The sequence below is a fragment of the Euprymna scolopes genome, chromosome 3 (genome assembly GCF_053919585.1).
Source record: "Euprymna scolopes isolate OS-2025 chromosome 3, ASM5391958v1, whole genome shotgun sequence".
Lineage (NCBI taxonomy): Eukaryota > Metazoa > Mollusca > Cephalopoda > Sepiida > Sepiolidae > Euprymna > Euprymna scolopes.
Genome location: NC_136484.1, coordinates 154624439 through 154646830, shown reverse-complemented (window position 1 = coordinate 154646830; position 22392 = coordinate 154624439). Strand labels below are relative to the sequence as shown.

Below are 22392 nucleotides of genomic sequence, written 5' to 3'. Positions count from 1 at the left end.
TTATTATGTTATTACATTCTGAATACCAGGATCCTGGTCGTTTCCAAAATTCGGAATGAAACTTCCAAAGTTCAGTCTATTCCGTAAGAAATATGGAGATACAGGTTCGCACAATTTTATTTATTTAAGTAAATCTAAACATTACTAATATTTATGATATTGATTAGTAAAGATATAATAATATATATTAAGTGATTTAACATAATTTTTTAAAACAAGTTTTATACGAATATTAGTAAATATTACGTAATTTTACACATGAATTTATTGACTACACATAAAATCTTTCGTTATAATCCTAACGTTCTAAAATGATATACATTCTGATTATATATATCAATGATATGATAAAGATATACACAATGATATGCTAATGATATATACATCAATGATATGTTAAATATATTTAATTCCACTTAGAAGGAAAACCTTCATTAAACAAAACTGAAATGTAAACAATTTGATATTTGAAATACATTTACCATTCTTATAATTTATACAATATTCGACACTATTTCGCATTTTAGTTTATAAAGATGATGTGAATTATTTTCTGATTATCGCTATCTAACTTTGAATAGACATATCTCTGGATGATTTGACACCAGAAACATTGCGTGACCAACTGCGCTTAGCTGTGAAGAACAACGACCGACCGAAATTAGAACAACTTATTGACATTGCTGAGGAAGCTAAGTATCCAGAGTTGGCGTTCGATCTTTGTGAGGCCCGCGAAGCACTCTTCAAATTGGGAGGCGGATATGGAGGTTAGAACAAAATAAGATTATATAATATAAGTATTAATATTTTCAAACTATATTGTAATAAAACAACTCATTTCAATAATATAAATAATTTTAATTACTACAATATAACATCTCTAAAAATTAATCGATATATTTTACATGAATAATTTTATTTTCAAATTTCTTTTAAAATTCTTAACCATAAATATTATGAAGACAAAACATCTCTAAACGTATTTTAATAGATATCCTTTTTTTCGCTCAAAGACTAAATGATTTGACGAAATTTACTTTCACATGTTTATATTAATCGACTTCCAATTATTAGGAGATATTTCTGCGGACGACATTCGTGAACGACATAAAGCAGCATTGAAAGCAAAAGATAAGAAACTTTTGGATGCAACCATTAAAGAAAGCATCAGCCTCGGTCTTCCTGGACTCGATGCCGATATACACAAGTCTCGAGTTGCCTTATTCAAACTGGAAGGCGGAAAAGGAGGTTAGAATATACATTTGAATACAAAAGTCTCTAGCATATTCGGATACTTTCTTAGTTATTTCGTAACATTAAACGTGTGCACTTATATCAATACAAGTATAAAATTATGTAATTTTGTGACAACAGAATTAAAAAAAAATCATTTATTAGTGCTAATATTGTACTTATTTATTAATCAACTTACGAATATGATTTTTCTCATATAATCCACATGATCAATAAGTTCAAATAAATTATAGAAACAGTTCAACAACTAGAAAACGTTAAAATATGATATGTCTAGCATCTTTACAAGTAAACTAATGTGCCTAAATGATTCATTCGTCTTTAAATATGATGTAAAGTTTATAAATTGAAATTGCATCCACGAAATAATTAAAAGATTCTAGAATGAATTTACAAAGTAATATTAGTATCATATTACCATTGCAAAATTATAATTGCTTATCAACTACATTAAAATCATATTATCACTTCGGAAACATAATTTATAATTAATTACATTGATCAGATCTTAAAACACCGGACTTTCTTCGTGGCCAACTGAGAGCAGCAATCAATAACAAAGACAAACTTCAATTGGAAAAAGCAATCATTGAATGCGAGGAAGCCGGATTTCCGGAACTAGCTCTCGATCTCAATTTGGCTAGAGACACTCTGGACGGTATGGGCTTTGGTCGTGGAGGTTAGTATTTTTCAAGTTAATAATAAAATAACTTTTTTAATTTATCAATTTTTTAAATATTCCAGAACAGTGCAAAACTGAGATACGTAAAGTTCTGCTGACTTCGATCAAAATATATTTAAATTTTATTATTTTCTAAATATTTATCAATATCCAACAAGTTCTAAACATGGAATTCTCCATGTGTGTTTAATTACATATGCTACATGAATTTGCCCATCATTATTATTACTCCCAACTATTAACTGTAATATAATAGGTATCTACTGACATATCGAAAACTTTACAATACAAATTTCTGTTATTTTATAAATAATCTATTGAAATCTACATATTTGTCATATTCAAATAAGTGTTGTACATCTTTAAAATATTATCTAGAAATACAATTATCACCTCACCTTTTACATATTGAAGAACACTAGCAAAAATACCAATTCAATTTCAGTAATTAATTTTGAATTTAGTTCTCTTGGGAAAAGTACTACCGTACTAATCAAAGCTCCTATTTGCTCGTCAGGAAAACTGAGTGTGGATGACCTTCAACTGAAACTAAAGGGTGCAATCAGGGAGAACAATCCAGAATTTCTGGCGAAAGTGATAGACGAATGTGTCAGTTACGGACACCCTGCATTAATGCCGACTATCCAAGAAGCCAGATTACATCTGGATAATCTGGAAGAAAGTGACAGAGGTTTGTGTCTATTATTCACACTCACCAGCTGAAAAAACAGATTGCACTTCATATTCGCATTGCCACGAATTATAATTTCTTCAATATTTTTACAGAATTTAATTTTTGGACGATAATTTAAAATTTTAAATGCGTTAGAATTTTTTTTATTGCATACTTAACTGAGTGTAACTTCTTATAATAATAGTAAACAATGTAATTTGTACTACTGAAAATCAATTAATTCTTTCAATTTGTTTTTTAAATCAATATAAATTGCATTTATTATCCTATTATCGATTAATCGTATTCTGTTTTGTATTTCTCTAAAAATATAATATTTCGGTTATCAGGATCTATGTCGTTCCCCGACCTGAATATCAAAATGCCTAGCTTTGGACTCTTCTCCAAGAAGAAAAAGGATAAAGGTTCGCTATTTTAAAATTTCATATTAATAAATTATTATTATAACAGTCACCGAATATAATACCAAACGTATAACTGAAGAAAATATAAGTTGCTTTGATTTCCAACATTCTATAATTTAATATTCATTTTGATACTGCATCACACGAGAGAAAAATTTGGAGATTATAAAGCAGCAAACGTTCATTAAACCAAAAGCATGGTATTTACCCGACTTCATTAGAAGTTAAAAATGAATATATAAATATATTCGCATTTAAATTGAATTCTTCATAAAAATAAAACAAAAAATGATTTATTTGTTAAATAAATGAGTTAAATGTTCTTAATTTTCACACATACGAGCATATATGTGTTATTCATATATTATTAATAAATAATAAAGTTAATATAAAAATGACAATCAATATGCACACTTTTATATTTTCTATCGTAAAACCGTAGAGATGTCTATATTTCATTGTATAGCAATATGTCTAACAAAGATTTCTAATGCAGTATGTGTATTATTTAGTTCTAATATTAAGCTAAAAAACGAATGATTTTATATAGATGTTACAATCGAATTGATGCCCCCTGAAGACCTACGTGCCCAAATGAAGTTAGCTATGAAGAACAATGATAGACCCGCACTCGAGAAACTTATTTTGGAAGCCGAGAAAGCCCAATATCCAGAACTTGAACTTGACTTGAAAGACGCCCGTGAAGCACTTCCAAAAATGGAAACCGATGTTGAAGGTTAGATAAGTATATAACATTGTATTTACAGCTACCCTTTTCATGTATATATATATATATATATATATATATATATATATATATATATATATATATATATATATATCTACGTAATTTTAATTTAATTCGACATATTACGATTTAATGTAACATGTAAATCTATTAAAATCATTTGATAATCACACTATGGCTATTGTCTATTTCACATGAATACCAATGTAATTTAACTAATAATCAACAATTTATATCAGGTAGAAACATCATTCATAATAATATCTAGACTATTTTAATTGAGTAAAAGTAAAAATAACGGTACTTACACAAGGCATTAAACTGGTTAAATTTGTTTGTGTTTAAGATAATCACGAAAATGTTTACAGTGAATTGATTAGTAGTAATATCAATCATATTACTGTGTAAAAATATTAAATTTTTATTATCAGGATCATGGTCGTTTCCACAATTCGGAATGAAACTTCCAAAGTTCAGTTTGTTCCGCCAAAAACATGGGGAAACAGGTTCGCGTCACTTTATTTATTTCAAATAAATCTTAAGAAAATTATACTATTGATACTAAGTATTAATTCAGAATAAAGTCAATAAAATATTCATTACTTCAGTAAGGTAAAATACATTGTATATATATATATATATATATATATATATATATATACATATATATATACATATATATATATATATATATATATATATATATATATATATATATAGGGAATTGCATCCTGTTCATATTTAAATGGTAAATCTACAAAATATAAAATTCTAATTCAAATATAAGTACAAACGTATATAAAAATACAACCAACTATAAAAACAATGACAGATAAACACATTTAAAAGCCGTTTAATGAATATACTACGATAATCCGTAGCATATTTACCGTGAAAATATTAAATATGTTTCTTACTATTAAAACCTGCTTTTAAACAGATATATCCCTGGACGACTTGACACCAGAAGCATTGCGTGATCAACTACGCTTAGCTATAAAGAACAACGATCGACCGAAATTAGAACAACTTATTGACATTGCTGAGGAAGCTAAGTATCCAGAACTGGCGTTCGATCTTTGTGATGCCCGCGAAGCACTCTTCAAATTGGGTGGAGGATATGGAGGTTAGATGAAATATAATTCTTATATAAGTATAGATATTATTACGTTTAAATTATATTGTAATGATAATACTTCATTTTATACGTGAACATGTTTAATCATCTTTGTTTAAAAGACGATTATTTCATCAATCTGATAATAAAGCTATTTTAATTAAATGCATAATTTCTCAATATTTAAATATTAACAACCGATGAATGTAAGTAAAGAAATGAATATTTGTTTTCGTATTATTAAATAAACTTAATTTCAATTATTAGGAGATATTTCTGTGGACGACCTGCGTAAACAGCACAAAGCAGCATTGAAAGCAAAAGATAAGAAACTTTTGGATGCAACCATTAGAGACAGCATCAGTCTTGGTCTTCCTGGACTCGATGCTGATATTCACAAGTCGAGAGTTGCCTTATTCAAACTGGATGGCAGAAAAGGAGGTTAGAATACGTATTTGAATAAAAACGTCACTTAATGATCTAAATATCATAGTAAACTTCTCTTATTACATAAGAATCATTTATATAAATATTATAAGATTACATATCTATTTACATAATAACAAATAATACTTAACATATTTATTGACAGAAGTTGTTTATTTATCATTGATCACTTTATATTTAATTAATATTAATTAATTAAGTCTGAGATTATAATTAATGAACTCCGTTCATTTCTGCCTCATATAATTAAATTTATTTATTAAGAATCTCAATATATTATTACAAATGTGAACAACAACTAACCAAAATATCAATCTGGATTCTGGAAATCTAATATAAACAATATAGCATCCTGCATCTCACGAGATAAATTATTTCGCTAATTTCGTGCATTTTTCTTAAATATTCATCAATTGACATTTCAGTCTGTAATATATCTAAAATAAACTTAGATTATGTTACTACTGTCGATTTTTAATTGCTAATTAATTACATTGATCAGATCTTAAAACACCGGACTTTCTTCGTGGCCAACTGAGAGCAGCAATCAATAACAAAGACAAACTTCAATTGGAAAAGGCCATTGTTGAATGCGAGGAAGCCGAATTTCCGGAACTCGCCCTCGATCTAAATTTGGCTAGAGACACATTAGACGGTATGGGCTTTGGTCGTGGAGGTTAGTATTTTCAAAGTTTAGATGGATTATTTGTGTAATTAAAAACCTGATAAAATTATCCTGAACACTGTTATCGTTGTTTCTTTATCGTATATTATATTTTAATCCTTCCTCTTTAAAAGTCTCGATGTCTAAAAAATCAGTGATAAGTATTTAGATTTGTGCTAAATGGATTGTTTATAAATCCAATTTGTATTCAAATACTAATATATTAATATCATTATATACATCATAATGATTCGTTAGTATATCGTAGTATAAAATATATCACTGGGTAAATTCTAATATTTTACATAAAAGCATTATTTATGTAAAAATAATTGTCCTTCTACTCGTTTTAAAATTATACAATAACATTCCATTCTAATAATCTCTCTATTCACCACTTAATCGATATACTTTTTCGTAAATAGCTTGTCGTGGAAACCGTCCTCATTTAATTTTCATTGATATTATTTGCTTGCCAGGAAAATTGAGTGTAGATGATCTTAAACTGAAACTAAAGGGTGCAATCAAGGAAAACGATCCCGAGCTTTTGGCGAAAGTGATTGACGAATGTGTCAGTTACGGACACCCAGAACTTATGCCAACAATACAAGAAGCCAGATTACATCTGGATACTCTGGAAGAAAGTGGCAGAGGTTTGTGTCGATCATTCACATATATTAACTTGAATAACTGTAAACACTTTTTGCATACTTTCTTTGAATACTTGTTTCGATCATTTATATCCACTAAAAAGTTAAAAATTCTTCTCGTTTTAAAGTATAAATACTTCGTTATTTACTAGATCTTGATTACAGTTATACAGAACACTCGTTTTTCTCAAATTGTATCAGTTTAAATTTTACCTTCATAAAAATTTAATTGGGCAGGATTTATAAATTATTGACGTTCATTATATAATAGAACATGGACATGTTTTAATATATTTCAATAAATTAATGGTTTCAAGTTTAAAAAATACATGTCATGTGTCAGTCGTATTTGCTTTTGTGTTTTTCTAAAATGATTATTATTTTGGTTACTAGGGTCCTTGTCGTTCCCAGATATTAATATCAAAATGCCCAGCTTTGGACTCTTCTCAAAGAAGAAAAAAGACAAAGGTTCGCTATTATAAATTTTGTATGAATATAATATATTATTAAAATCAAACATTTATCTCCGAAGCTTAAGTAGCATATTAATACCTTTGACATATTGTAAAGAAGACCTATTGCAACTGAAATTAAATATTTCAAACGATAGCCATTATTACTGTTCCTATATCAATGCAATATATAATCTATTACATTAATATGCAAGTTAGGCATATATATATATATATATATATATATATATATATATATATATATATTAGAGCGATAATCAATTCAGAAGTCTTACTATAGCAAAAAATAATATGATAAAATGGATAGAAGTGAAACGAAATTACATTCATGAGAACGAGAGTAAGGGAGAAATAAGTTATTTATTTGGGAAACTGAGGTTACTTGTTAAATATATCTACAAACAATATTCATTATTCGAACATGATTAATAGTTTTTATATAAGCAATCTATCAATGCATATCCAGGTTTAATGTTTATAAAATAGCGATATGCTAATATGGACATAAACAAACATAATTTAAAAATAGTTACTCTCTTACTTATTAATAAAAATAATTAAAACTAAGAAACACTATAATATAACACATGAAAATAGTTACTCACAAATAATAAACCTATGTCATATACCTACATTAATAATATTACCTAGAACACATAGTTTTAAATAGTTAACTTGCATCATTCAGTTTCTAATATTAAAGTACAAAAACCTGGTAATTTTATATAGATGTCTCAATCGAATTGATGTCCCCCGAAGACTTACGCGCCCAAATGCGGTTAGCTATGAAGAACAATGATAGACCTGCACTTGAGAAGCTTATCTTGGAAGCTGAGAAAGCTGCATATCCAGAACTTGAAGTAGATCTGAAAGAGGCTCGTGAAGCACTTCCAAGAATGGAAGCAGACGTTGAAGGTTAGACAAGTATATCATATCACGTTTGCACCAATTCCTATAATATATATGAATTACATATTTTATAGCATCCTCATACTGAAATCAATTTAAATTCATTCCTTTTTATTAAATGTGTAAATTTACCAACGCCATTTCATTATCATTATATTATCTTAGTTTACCACACGAATGTAAAGTTATTTAAATAACAATCACTCATATATGAGGTAAAATTTCTTCATAGAAAATATGAAATTATTTTTAAATTCATTAATAATAAATAAACCTCTTTTCTACCCATGCAAATAAACAGCTTTCTTTATTTCTTATATTATCATGAAAACAAATAACTAATCTATTATTATCTAACATTAATTGCATCTTGATTATCAGGATCATGGTCGTTTCCAAAATTCGAAATGAAACTTCCAAAATTCGGTCTGTTCCGTAAGAAATATGGAGACACAGGTTTGCATCATTTTTTTTATTTGCGGATACATTTTTTCTATTAATATCGAGATGACAATGTTTTAATATCATATATAAAATATATAAAGATATATGTACAGAATCCATTAATTTAATATTTTTGCATGAATTGTAAAATACATTGTATATATGTACATATTAATATAAAAATGCATATAATTATTCTGCTTAAATATTTAAATCTATCAAGGATTCACATTTTAAAATACTATTCGCAGAATAATAAATTATCCTTAGATTTAAAATAAAGATAATTGTATAAATTATATTTAAATATTAACACTGTTCACATCTACAATAGATATCAATCGTAATTCAACTATATACAAACATACATATTAACCGCCAGAAATAAACAATAAATGAGGATCATATAATAAGCCAGCAATAAATAATTTAAATGAGGATCTTTATTATTATTTTCATCATGGCGTTATGAAATATGATTTACGATTAAAATCTGATTTTGAATAGATATATCTTTGGATGATTTGACACCAGAAATATTGCGTGACCAACTGCGTTTAGCTGTGAAGAACAACGACCGACCGAAATTAGAACAACTTATTGACATTGCTGAGGAAGCCAAGTATCCAGAACTGGCGTTCGATCTTTGTGAGGCCCGTGAAGCACTCTTCAAATTGGGCGGCGGATATGGAGGTTAGAATTAAAAAATAATTATATAATGCATTACGCAAATATTATGCTGTAATGATAGTACTCTCTTACGCTTATTGTCATATTTTACTACTTTAATTATGCCTTTTATTTACCATAATTTGACCATGAAAAAACAATATCTCTAATATCATTTTAATTAAATACATTATTTTCACAATAATTAGTTGTCAAATTTATTAAAATGATTTAAAAGGATATTTCATATGAGATTTTAAAAATATATTGACTTTCAATTATTAGGGGAAATTTCCCTGGACGATTTGCGTGAGCGGCATGAAGCAGCATTGAAAGCTAAAGATAAGAAACTTTTAGATACCACCATTAAAGACAGCATTAGCCTGGGTCTTCCCGGACTCGACGCTGATATCCACAAGTCTCGAGTTGCCTTATTCAAATTGGAAGGCGGAAAAGGAGGTTAGAATACACTTTTGAATACAAATCCTATATGCTTAAACTATTTCGTTATTATTGACTTAATATAATAATTGAAATATTGATCTTATGGAGTAATCATTATATATCGACCGAAGGTTCCCAACATAAATTATGATTCATGATTATTTCACTTTATGATTAAGTTGTAAAGCTCTTCATAACATAATTTCATTAACATTTTAAGAGGTCTTACATATGATTATAAAAAACGTCAATCATAATTTTCTTTTTACAAATGTAACAATTTATAGATAAAGACTGTTTTTGAATATTATAATATGAATTACTTTTAAATCCATATAAAATATACATCGATGTAAATTCAATTCTCGAAATGATTAAACATCAAAATAATCTTATAATTCATTGTAACATTTTAGAATCATGATCTTAATTACATTAATCAGATCTTAAAACACCGGAATTTCTTCGTGGTCAATTGAGGACAGCAATCAAAAACAAAGACAAACTTCAATTGGAAAAGGCCATCATTGAATGCGAAGAAGCCGGATTCCCGGAACTCGCGCTCGATCTCAATTTAGCCAGAGGTACACTAGACGGTATGGGCTTTGGTCGCGGAGGTTAGTATTTTCAAAATTTATAATGAATTTCCTTGTCAAACTCACTTAGAATACTGGTTAGCTGCACTCTTTTTCGTTTATCTAAATCGATACTTGCATTTTTTGTATCATCAATATCAAATTATCGTTTTAATTGAATAAAAAGAGTATCGATTTGTAACAAATTATTTAACTATAACTGTTCTTATTGTAAACAAACTTACATTGATTTTTATTGCAGAATTGTCATTATCATGCAATCATTATATTCATCAATAGATCGTAATAGGCATCATCAAATATATCTATATTACTTCAAAAACATGAAGCAATTAACATACATTATACAAATAATTGCATTCATCTGAGTCGCTAAATGCTGTCGAGTATTTTAAATTATTTCATTAATGTAATGACTGCCGTTTTTCAATACCGTAAATGATCCCTATCGTTTCTATAACCTACTTTAAATCACTCTAATGCTGAAAAATATAAAATATAAATATGTAATATTACTTGCTTGCCAGGAAAATTGAGTGTAGACGAACTAAAGCTGAAATTGAAGGGTGCAATAAAGAAAAACGATCCAGAGTTTTTGGCGAAAGTAATAGACGAATGTGTCAGTTACGGACACCCAGAACTCATGCCAGCTATCCAAGAAGCCAGATTACATCTGGATGGTTTGGAACAAAGTGGCAAAGGTTTGTAACGATCATTCACGTCTAGTAGCTACGGTAAAGCTCCAAATTGTTATCGTTATAAATTATGATATGATATGATCTTTTAAGATTAACTAACATGAAACGTTAAAAAAATTCTATTCTTTTCTCTATTAATTATAATTCTTTACTCATTTTACCAAATTCTCATTATATTTTTTTTATGGACGGATTATTTATTTATATTTAATTTGTTAAGTTGTATAAATTAATTATTTCTTAATAAAGTGCACTTAATATAATGGTACATAAGTTACAATAATCTAAGAACCTTAATTCATTTTAATATAAAAAGATAAGTAATTCCTGAAAATTTTTAATTACCTGAAAAGAAATTACCCTCTTATTACAAAGTTAGTGTCTGCCATCTGTCAGTTATATCTTCTTTGGTATTTCTTAAACTTTATTTGATTTTGGTTAGTAGGATCCATATCGCTCCCTGACCTGGACATCAAAATGCCCAGCTTTGGACTCTTTTCAAAGAAGAAGAAAGATAAAGGTTCGCTATTTTGAAGTTTACTATCATCATTTTAATAAGAAATGTTAGTCTCATAGCTAAAATCATCACTAAAGAATTCAATGATTTCTATTTTATATCATCGAATGCTTATTAATGTTTGCTAAAGGTCTATCCGCAAAGATTTTATTTTGACAATGATAAGATCACCAAAAGAAGAAAAAAAAAAAGGATCCACTTTAAAGCAGTTCTCATCAACTAAAATATTGATTGTAGTCTCATATTAACTTAACAATAATATAAAATCTTTTGATTTATACAATACTCTGCTATTGCTGGCTTTTTAAATATACAAATATGTAGTTCCTATAATTCTTAATATAAAATTACAAAAACCTAATGATTTTATGTAGATGTTACAATCGAATTGATGTCCCCTGAAGACCTACGCTACCAAATGCAGTTAGCTATGGAGAACAATGATAGACCTGCACTTGAGAAGCTTATTTTGGAAGCTGAGAGAGCCCAATATCCAGAACTTGAACTTGATCTGAAAGAAGCCCGTGCCGCACTTCCAAAAATGGAAGCAGATGTTGAAGGTTAGATAAGTTTATCATACTGCGTTTTCATCGTTACATTTCATTAGATTTATATTCTCATGTAGCCCGTTTCTTTGATTTAAAGTAGTTTTTTGTATTAAATTATTCAATTGGTTAACACTCTCTAATCATCATTATGTCGTTTTTATCTACCTTAAAATTTAATGACTATGCACATTAAGTAAACTACAATCATTATCATACAATCTATTTTCTGATTTATTAATAGTAAAGAAATGAAAACTCATCTCTGATAATCATTATATTAACAAATTAACCAGTCTATTATTTTAAGAAAATCACAAAAATGTTTTAAAAAATAATCGTTTTAGCAGAATAACATCTATTATTGTATAATATTATTACATTTTGATTATCAGGATCATGGTCGTTTCCTAAATTCGGAATGAAACTTCCAAAGTTCAGTCTGTTCCGTAAGAAATATGGAGACACAGGTTCGCATCAGTTTATTGATAAATTTATTTAACATAAGAATAAAATCGACTATTTTATGAATATTAAATAAAAAATAGTAATATGAATATATACAAGATTAATTAATTATATATATATATATATATATATATATATATTATAAAAGTAATTACTTAGTTCGTCAATTTATATATTTCAAATAAATATTTCTTTATGTTACTTTATATTTTGCATTCATAAAATAACAAAAATCATTTCTTAAGCAGAAACTGCATAGACATGACATTAATATATTTTAAATGTTTAAATCTACAAAGATAAATTTTCTAATTCTAATATAAAAAAAACTACAAACTTAAATAATTACGAAATACCATGTACATGTTATTTTAATTTTAACGAATATACAGCGATACTCTTAATTTATCTATTGTGTAGATATAAAATACTTTTGACATTTATAATCTGATTTTGATTAGACATATCTCTGGACGATCTGACACCAGAAACATTGCGTGATCAACTACGCTTAGCTGTGAAAAACAACGATCGATCGAAATTAGAACAACTTATTGACATTGCTGAGGAAGCTAAGTATCCAGAATTGGCGTTCGATCTCTGCGAAGCACGGGAAGCACTCTTCAAATTGAGTGGCGGATATGGAGGTTAGCTTCAAAATGATTATTTAATGTAAATTGTAAGATATTAAAATTATCTAAAATTTACATAAATACTTTAAAATATACAATTATTTGTTAAAACGATCCATTCTTTAATTTAATTGTTGCATCTAATAAAGTTCTAATTAATTACATCAAATATACTATTATATCAGTAATTTATTTGGAAAAGAATCGATTTTAATTATTTATTTTATTTCATATTCTTAAATAAATTAACTTTCAATTATTAGGAGATATTTCTGTGGACGACCTACGTAAACGGCATAAAGCAGCATTGAAAGCAAAAGATAAGAAACTTTTGGATGCAACCATTAGAGACAGCATCAGTCTTGGTCTTCCTGGACTCGATGCTGATATCCACAAGTCCCGAATTGCATTATTCAAACTGGAAGGCGGAAAAGGAGGTTAGAATCCATATTTGAATGAATATCTCTCTAAAAGTTTTAATGCTTATATTAAATTTAACGTTTACATGATATAAGATGTAATTGCATGTATCGATATAACAATGGAAATATTCAATGTATTTATGGATGCAATAACGTTAATTTGTAATTGGTTTACATTATAAATGGTTTGATACTCTGCTGATAATGTAAGTCGCTTTTAAATATTTCAATCTTATATTATCCTGTTGTAATAGTGATCTTATGCCTACATTATATTTATAAAAACAGTATAAATTTAATTATCATAATAAATCAACAGATATTGATATATCCATATGATACAAAACCGGACGTAAATTTTACCAATCCCACTTATAAAATTTTAGATTCATAGTGGGATGATTCCGTTATGCATTTTTGTATATAAACATACTTTTTGTTGAATTCGAATCCTGATTTGATTTTAACTACTCATATCACTATTTCATTCTTTTTCTGTATATACAATATGAGTTGATCATTTCTATTAAATTATGTAATGTTTATTATTTTCATTTAAAGCTAAGTTGGTTACTCTACTAATATATATCCGATTATAGTTTCTGGGCACTAATTGACAGCATCTACAAGAAGCAATCAGCACGAAACTCTACCTTACGTACCTGTACACAATTTAATTGCTCATAAGTTATTTTTATGCGAACAAAATATATATTTAAGTAGAAATTTAGAGAGAAAAATATTTTAACGTGTTTCCTTCGTAATTTTTTAAAAATTTAAATAAATTCAATGCAGATTTATTTGAAGCGTCCATATTATTTTTAAAGTCGAATTAAATGAAATATCTAACTAAAACAATGTGACATAGAGATGCATCGGTAATGATTCAATTTATAGCTTATTTATTTAGTTAGTTATATGGCATTATCACGTTGACACACCAGTCTCCGTCAAATCAACAAAGTTAAGCAACGTTGATCATTGCTAAAATGGGTGACCAATGTTGGAATTCTAGGAGCTGCACGTAGGAGGGCACTTCTCTTCAAGAGTTGCAAAAACCTAACATCGTTGATATATATATATATATATATATATATATATATATATATATATATATATATATATATATATGCGACTGGGGACCGCTTGTCTTCAATTTCATACTCCCATGGAACTTCCTCCTTCGGAAGAAGCCGGTTAAGCCCGAATAGGGTTAGTTCAGTTTCACAGTACAATATAGTCCGAATCAAGCGTACGTGCTAACTTAACACATGCATTTTGCAGTGTTATTAATATATGTGTCAATTCATTTATGGCTATTTATTACTAAGTAATGATCGATATTTAGAAAAAATGAATTACTAATGTTGTTTTATTCACATCTAAATAATTGTAAATATCAATTGCATTAATCAGAACTGAAAACCCCGGAATTTTATCGTGGAAAACTGAGGGCAGCGATCAAAAACAAAGATCGAGCTCAATTGGAAAAAGCTATCCTTGAATGCGAGAAAGCCGGATTTCCGGAACTTTCTCTCGATCTCAACTTGGCTAGAGACACTCTAGAAGGCATGGGTTTTGGTCGTGGAGGTTAGTAGTTTTGAAATACATAAATGCCTTTCATTCTCTTTATATACTTTTATGATTACACAATGTTTTTATATATAACGAAAGCGGAACAATATGTTAATGCTAAAATCGATTTTTCTGTAATCAATTTATATTGAAATCTAAGCATAAAATTATCATAAAATTCATTAATATATTTTAACATACACCATTTAAATTATGCATGTTAATTATTAAATTATCAATGGTTTAACATTTATTTTTCATGAGTTCATAATTTGATTACGATTCGTAGTTAAATAAAATATAGCATTATTATACATATATGACTTAACTTCATATATCTAGAATTGTCGTATATCTCCTTGGGAAGTATTAGTTTTGTCATTGCTATTATTTGTTTGTTAGGAGAACTGAGTGTAGACGAACTTAAACTGAAACTAAAGGGTGCAATCAAGGAAAATGATCCAGATCTTCTGGCAAAAGTGATTGACGAATGTGTCAGTTACGGACACCCAGAACTTATGCCAAATATCCAAGAAGCCAGATTACGTTTGGATACCCTGGAAGAAAGCGGCAAAGGTTTGTCTCAATAGTTTACATACTCAAACTGCCAAAACCCGAAATACTTATTACTTTAAAGTATAATTACTTCAATAGTTTTCGAAATTCTTATCACATTACTTATTACGTTCAACAAATATGACCATCTTAAAGTCCATATCCTTATTAAATAGTATTCCTTATGTAGAATTCTGTTAGCATTGCTAATGGTCATTAAACTTATCCATTTTTTTGGTTGCTTTTATTTTTTATTAAATTCTTAATTGATTCGGAGTTAATTTTAACAAAGTGAGTGATAAATTTAATTGATAATATAGTAAATAATAATATTATTTATATGTCAATATTGCAAATGGAATTAATTATTCGTTATGCAAAGATGCCTTTAATGCATAAGATTCTTTTTGTGTGTTTATTTAAAAATTATATTTTGATCATCAGGATCCTTGTCGTTCCCAGACATCAATATCAAAATGCCCAGCTTTGGACTCTTCTCTAAGAAGAAAAAAGATAAAGGTTCGCTATCTTTTAGCTTCTCATGAATAAATTATAATTATAATAATGACTATTAATATCAGCAATACCGAATATATAAATATATAAATAATTTTGAACTTCATATATCTACTTTTTGTAAATATTGTAATAGAATTTCGAGATTGTTAAGCTTCACTACTTCAAAATTTTACTTTTCTAGGAAGCATAACTAAATTACAACAATTATAATATCAAATATTTTCTACTGTGAAATAATACACTATGTTTTGTTAAATTATATCTCAGTAGATACAGATTTTCTTTGCATATTCATAACCGATATAATATTAAAAGTTACGTTATATAGAAATATTATTTTAATTAACAAAATATTGCTAGAAATAAAATAATATACTGACAAGTAATGCATTTGCTAATCTAAACAACATTACAATAAAAATAACTAATTTGTAGTGCCATTAAAGAAAATTATTTATAGAATATACTTTTAACAAATATATGTATTATTCTTACATAAATGATAAAACAATGTGTTTAATACTATCAAATTTAAAATACAATTTCTATAGACGAATAATTGTAATAATATATATTAAAACTTTCTTAGAGATAATTATTATATCATTTAGTTTCTAATATAAACTACAACAATCTAATGATTTTATATAGATGTTTCAATCGAATTGATGCCCCCTGAAGACCTACGTTATCAAATGCGATTAGCTATGAAGAACAACGATAGACCTGCACTTGAGAAGCTTATCTTGGAAGCCGAGGAAGCCCAATATCCAGAACTTGAAGTAGATCTGAAAGAGGCCCGTGAAGCACTTCCAAAAATGGAAGCAGATGTTGAAGGTTAGATAAGTATATCATATTGCATCTGCACCCTTTCATTTTATGTAAATAATATATTCTATAACAAACAGACTTTTAAATTAATTTTAATTATAACATTTTAATTAAATGGGTAAATATATAAACCCTATTTTAATGATCATCATATCGTATTTGTTTACCTCAGAAAGGCAAGGTAATTTAAATAATCATTGATATCATGTTGATTACAATTTACGAAATTAAAAAAAATGGAACCCATCAGTAATTGATTAACTGTAAAAATAATCATTTCATTATTTTCTTATATAGTTATACAAAATTATAGGAGATTATTATTGCCGTTTTGATTATCAGGATCATGGTCGTTTCCACAATTTGAAATGAAGCTTCCAAAGTTCAGTCTGTTCCGTAAGAAACATGGAGATACAGGTTCGAATCACGATTTTAGTATATTAATATTTTTTAAAAGAAACTATATTTTAAATATTAAATACTAAATGCAATATAATTGCCAGCATGATTCATTACGTATTTCCTACCTTCTTTATTTTTATATACATGGATATATTTATACATATACAATTATTTTCATTACTGATTCTATTTCCAAATGATTAATTGTTTTCATCATATTCATAGAATCATAAATTTGTTTTCTATTCTGATTTCACCATAAATCTATGTATAGGGTAGAATGCTTAATAAAAGCATATTGATAAATATATGCAAATCTACACGGATAAATTTCAAGTTTAAGATATGTACAAATATATAAACTGACCGATACAATAATTACAAGAGAAGAAAGATTATTATAATGCAATAAATAACAATACAATAATTCGTATTATTTTTATCATAGCGATATGAAATATTTTGCTGACTATTGTAATCTGAATTTGAATAGATATATCCTTGGACGATTTGACACCAGAAATATTGCGTGACCAACTGCGATTAGCTGTGAAGAACAAAGATCGACCAAAATTAGAACAACTTATTGATATTGCTGAGGAAGCCAAGTATCCAGAACTGGCATTCGATGTCTGTGATGCCCGGGAAGCACTCTTCAAATTGAGTGGCGGATATGGAGGTCAGATTAAAAAGATGATTATTTATTGTAAAAATCCAACTAATAAGAAACTCTTTATGGATAATAATTCGTTATATTAATATTCATATTTTAATGTTTTACTTATAATTGTTGATTATTATTATTATTATCTGATATATCATCGATAAGAAAAACATAAGAAAGTATTTTAATTCATATGTAACTATGCAAACATTGTATTTTAAACACAATTATTAAAAAATCCGAAATATAAAATTTTATATTTTCATATAAATCGACTTTCAATTATTAGGAGAAATTTCCGTGGACGATCTACGTAAACGGCATAAAGCGGCATTGAAAGCAAAAGATAAGAAACTTTTGGATGCGACCATTAAAGACAGCATCAGTCTCGGTCTTCCTGGACTCGATGCTGATATCCACAAGTCGAGAGTTGCCTTATTCAAACTGGAAGGCGGAAAAGGAGGTTAGAATATACATTTGAATACAAATCTCTTTAATAAATGCAGATATTGTAAATAAATAAAATAAATATTTTAGAACATTAACATCATATAAGATATATCTATATTTCCCAACAATAATAAATGTATCATAGAGTTTAAATGCAGTAAAATTTCTTTATATCTATTAATTCATTTATTAAGAGTTGTTCATGTAAAATCATAAATAATTGCTATATTCGAATGTAAACACTTATATAAATGTATATAATATATGAAACATACTTGTATCAGACTTGCATCTTATGATATAAAATATTCTGATAGATGTTGTTTATTATTCTTTAATACAAATAAAATATCTATGAATGGAAACTATAGTTATAAAATAATTTAGCATCTCTGAAATGAGTGTAAAAACAATCGCATATTATATTACTTCTGTCAGATCATAATTGTTAATTAATTACGTTAATCAGATCTTAAAACACCGGACTTTCTTCGTGGCAAACTGAGGGCAGCAATCAAAAACAAAGACAAGCTTCAATTGGAAAAGGCTATCATTGAATGCGAGGAAGCTGGATTTCCGGAACTTGCTCTCGATCTCAATTTGGCACGAGACACACTAGACGGTATGGGCTTTGGTCGTGGAGGTTAGTATCTTCGAAGTTGATAAATGTATCAGTTTGTATTTATTAGTTCTTAAATCTCCCTCGCAGTATCCTAATCTTGGTTTTCCTAAATGCTCTGCTAAAACCTCTGACACAGTTATAACATTATGTGTTACAGTGCATCGTTATTACTGTGAACATACTGATGCTAGTTTATGATAAAACAAATAAAATAAATGTATATACTTCTAATCAAATACATATTCAAACATGAACGTAATACTATCAGAAATGTTTATTGATGTATCTTAATATTCATCATTTTAAATTTCTGTTCTTAGTAAGAAATAAATCGATAAAAATTTCGTTTTCTCCGTAAAGACCTTGGACTTGTTTTTAAATATAACATTTAAATTTATTTAATTATATCTGTAGGTAATTCACATTTTTACAATACTAAAATCTGCCTTAAATCTACTTCATGTTGAAAGTGTTAATGTCGTTGCCATTGGTATCATTTGTTTGTCAGGAAAATTGAGTGTAGATGACCTTAAACTGAAACTAAAGGGTGCAATCAAGAAAGACGATCCAGAATTTTTGGCCAAAGTAATTGATGAATGTGTCAGTTACGGACATCCAGAACTCATGCCAAACATCCAAGAAGCCAGACTTCATCTGGATGCTTTGGAAGCAAGCGGTAAAGGTTCGTCTCGATAATTTGCTTATAATAACTGAAAAAAAAAACGTTTTCATTCTGATTTGCATTAAAGTGTAATTTATTCAGTAATATTCCGAATTCTGATTAGATTTTTAATAGAAAAATATTTATCAAATTTTGATCGACTAAAACTTACGTTTGTAAAATTTTAAACTGAGTAAAATACATATTTTATCATAAGTTTCATTCAGTACATTATGAAACATGATTAATTCTCTTATTAAAAATAACTCTGACTCAAGGTAATGAGTGGTTTAAAAATGATTGTAATATATCGAAATTTATTCTGAATTCATTAAAACATATTTAATTTTGGTCATCAGGATCTTTGTCGTTCCCAGACATTAATATCAAAATGCCCAGCTTTGGACTCTTCTCTAAGAAGAAAAAAGGTAAAGGTTCGCTATTTTTTAGTTTCTTATTTATGAATTATAACTGTAACGATTATTGAACGAAAAATATAAGATATTTAATGATTTCGCTATCATATTATGAACATATATTGAACTTTCTGTAAATATCGTTACGTAATGTTGGTATATAAATTTGCAAATAAAAAAGCCATTCTCATTATATAAACGGTAATAACTAACTTTTACTAGATAACACTATAAATTATTTCCATTAAAACTGTGCTATAATAGAGCATGCGTTTAAAATTAAATCTCAAGCGATTATTTCCAAATTTAAATCAAATTAAATCACAGTTAAATGCTTATTTTTATTAGATTTGGGAGATTTAAATTTGTAGATGAATTGCAATATTATGTATAAAACATTAAAAAAAATGCTTATTTATATTATTGTTTCTAATAAAAAAACTACAAAAACGTAATAATTTTATATAGATGTTACAATCGAATTGATGTCCCCCGAAGACCTACGTGCCCAAATGCGGTTAGCTATGAAGAACAATGATAGGCCCGCACTTGAGAAGCTTATCTTGGAGGCTGAGAAAGCCCAATATCCAGAACTTGAACTTGATCTGAAAGAGGCCCGTGAAGCCCTTCCAAAAATGGAAGCGGATGTTGAAGGTTAGATAAGTATATCATATAGTGTTTGCACCCACTAATTTCATTTAAAGATTATATTCTATAAAGTTTTAAATTACTTGGACGTATTTTGCTTTAATTACATGTACACATTTATAAACATCATTTAACAATTATTATATTGTTTAGTTAACCTAAAAAATTTAACTTAATTTATGCAATAATCGACCTTATATAATGGGTAAAATTCCTTCATTATAATATATACTCTCAAATTCTTATTTACTATTAATAAAATATAAGTATTTCTAGTTGGTGCACACTGAAGTATCAGTAAAAGCAATTCATTATAAAATTATATCATTTCCTGTCAAATTAATTCTAATATTGTATAATATTGCATTTCACTTATCAGGATCATGGTCGTTTCCAAAATTCGAAATGAAACTGCCAAAGTTCAGCTTGTTCCGTAAGAAATATGGAGAAACAGGTTCGCATCAGTTTATTGATGATTTGATTTAAAACAAGCATTAAGGCTATCATTGAATCTGAGTATCTGAATATTTTATACTGAAATACAGCATCATCCTTACATGGCGCATTTCTTATAAAGTGTTAATAAATAAATTTAGTGTTAATATTCGGACGTATAAGTCCCTTACACATTTTTTCCTAGCTGAAAAAATGCTTGCATTTTTATGTTATTTTTTAAATTATAAATTCTGTGAATGTTTGAGTCTTAAAAATAAAATATAATTTCATATATACTTTAAATCGGTGCATTACAACGTATTGCTACATTAGCAATGCTAAATATAGAAAAATAAATAATTCTAATATAAATGCTTTTATAAACGCAATATAAAACAATTCATTAATAATCAAGAAAGTCAATACATCATTACAATAAAAATAAAAACTTTTACATTATCTTTATCATAAAAAAGTGAAATATATTTCTGACTATTGGAATCTGATTTCATACAGACATTTCCCTGGACGATTTGACACCAGAAACATTGCGTGACCAACTGCGATTAGCTGTGAAGAACAATGATCGACTCAAATTAGAACAACTTATTGACATTGCTGAGGAAGCCAAGTATCCAGAACTGGCGTTCGATCTTTGTGAGGCCCGGGAAGCACTCTTCAAATTGAGTGGCGGATATGGAGGTTCGATTAAAAAATGATTATCTGTTATAAATAGTAAAAGTTTAGAACTATTTTGTACAGTAAATAATCCGTATCATTTATAGTAAAACTTTGAAGAAATCATTTAGATTTGTTAAAGAATATTATTCAAAGACAATATAACCACATTTCTTAAATCATGTTAATTAGTATTTTATTATAAACAAACACGAAAATTAATGAATTTAAATATATTGAATATTATGTTTTTCAAATAAATTAACTTTCAATTATTAGGAGATATTTCCATCGACGACTTACGTGAACAGCACAAAGCAGCATTGAAAGCAAAAGATAAGAAACTTTTGGATGCAACCATTAGAGACAGCATCAGTCTCGGTCTTCCTGGACTCGATGCTGATATTCACAAGTCGAGAGTTGCCTTATTCAAACTGGAAGGCGGAAAAGGAGGTTAGA

The 22392-nt window shown here is 27.8% G+C and overlaps 1 protein-coding gene across 2 annotated transcripts in view; it reads left to right on the top strand.

Annotated features, from left to right (window-relative positions):
• Positions 1-22392, top strand: part of LOC145259887 (uncharacterized) — a 575878-nt gene that overhangs the window by 421232 nt on the left and 132254 nt on the right. Inside the window, exons 90-127 of one of the 2 annotated variants that reach the window (XM_080117779.1) lie at positions 30-104; positions 582-767; positions 1075-1248; positions 1760-1933; positions 2454-2627; positions 2960-3034; positions 3585-3770; positions 4214-4288; positions 4723-4908; positions 5167-5340; positions 5849-6022; positions 6490-6663; positions 7054-7128; positions 7863-8048; positions 8424-8498; positions 8994-9179; positions 9441-9614; positions 10043-10216; positions 10723-10896; positions 11336-11413; positions 11785-11970; positions 12351-12425; positions 12885-13070; positions 13319-13492; positions 14894-15067; positions 15455-15628; positions 16052-16126; positions 16778-16963; positions 17300-17374; positions 17853-18038; positions 18313-18486; positions 18943-19116; positions 19604-19777; positions 20116-20184; positions 20641-20826; positions 21200-21274; positions 21772-21957; positions 22213-22386. In XM_080117779.1, coding sequence (XP_079973905.1) covers positions 30-104; positions 582-767; positions 1075-1248; positions 1760-1933; positions 2454-2627; positions 2960-3034; positions 3585-3770; positions 4214-4288; positions 4723-4908; positions 5167-5340; positions 5849-6022; positions 6490-6663; positions 7054-7128; positions 7863-8048; positions 8424-8498; positions 8994-9179; positions 9441-9614; positions 10043-10216; positions 10723-10896; positions 11336-11413; positions 11785-11970; positions 12351-12425; positions 12885-13070; positions 13319-13492; positions 14894-15067; positions 15455-15628; positions 16052-16126; positions 16778-16963; positions 17300-17374; positions 17853-18038; positions 18313-18486; positions 18943-19116; positions 19604-19777; positions 20116-20184; positions 20641-20826; positions 21200-21274; positions 21772-21957; positions 22213-22386 — 5652 coding nt within the window. Of the gene's footprint in view, positions 1-29; positions 105-581; positions 768-1074; positions 1249-1759; positions 1934-2453; positions 2628-2959; positions 3035-3584; positions 3771-4213; positions 4289-4722; positions 4909-5166; positions 5341-5848; positions 6023-6489; positions 6664-7053; positions 7129-7862; positions 8049-8423; positions 8499-8993; positions 9180-9440; positions 9615-10042; positions 10217-10722; positions 10897-11335; positions 11414-11784; positions 11971-12350; positions 12426-12884; positions 13071-13318; positions 13493-14893; positions 15068-15454; positions 15629-16051; positions 16127-16777; positions 16964-17299; positions 17375-17852; positions 18039-18312; positions 18487-18942; positions 19117-19603; positions 19778-20115; positions 20191-20640; positions 20827-21199; positions 21275-21771; positions 21958-22212; positions 22387-22392 lie in introns of both variants that reach the window. The other variant, XM_080117787.1, reaches the window with a different exon arrangement.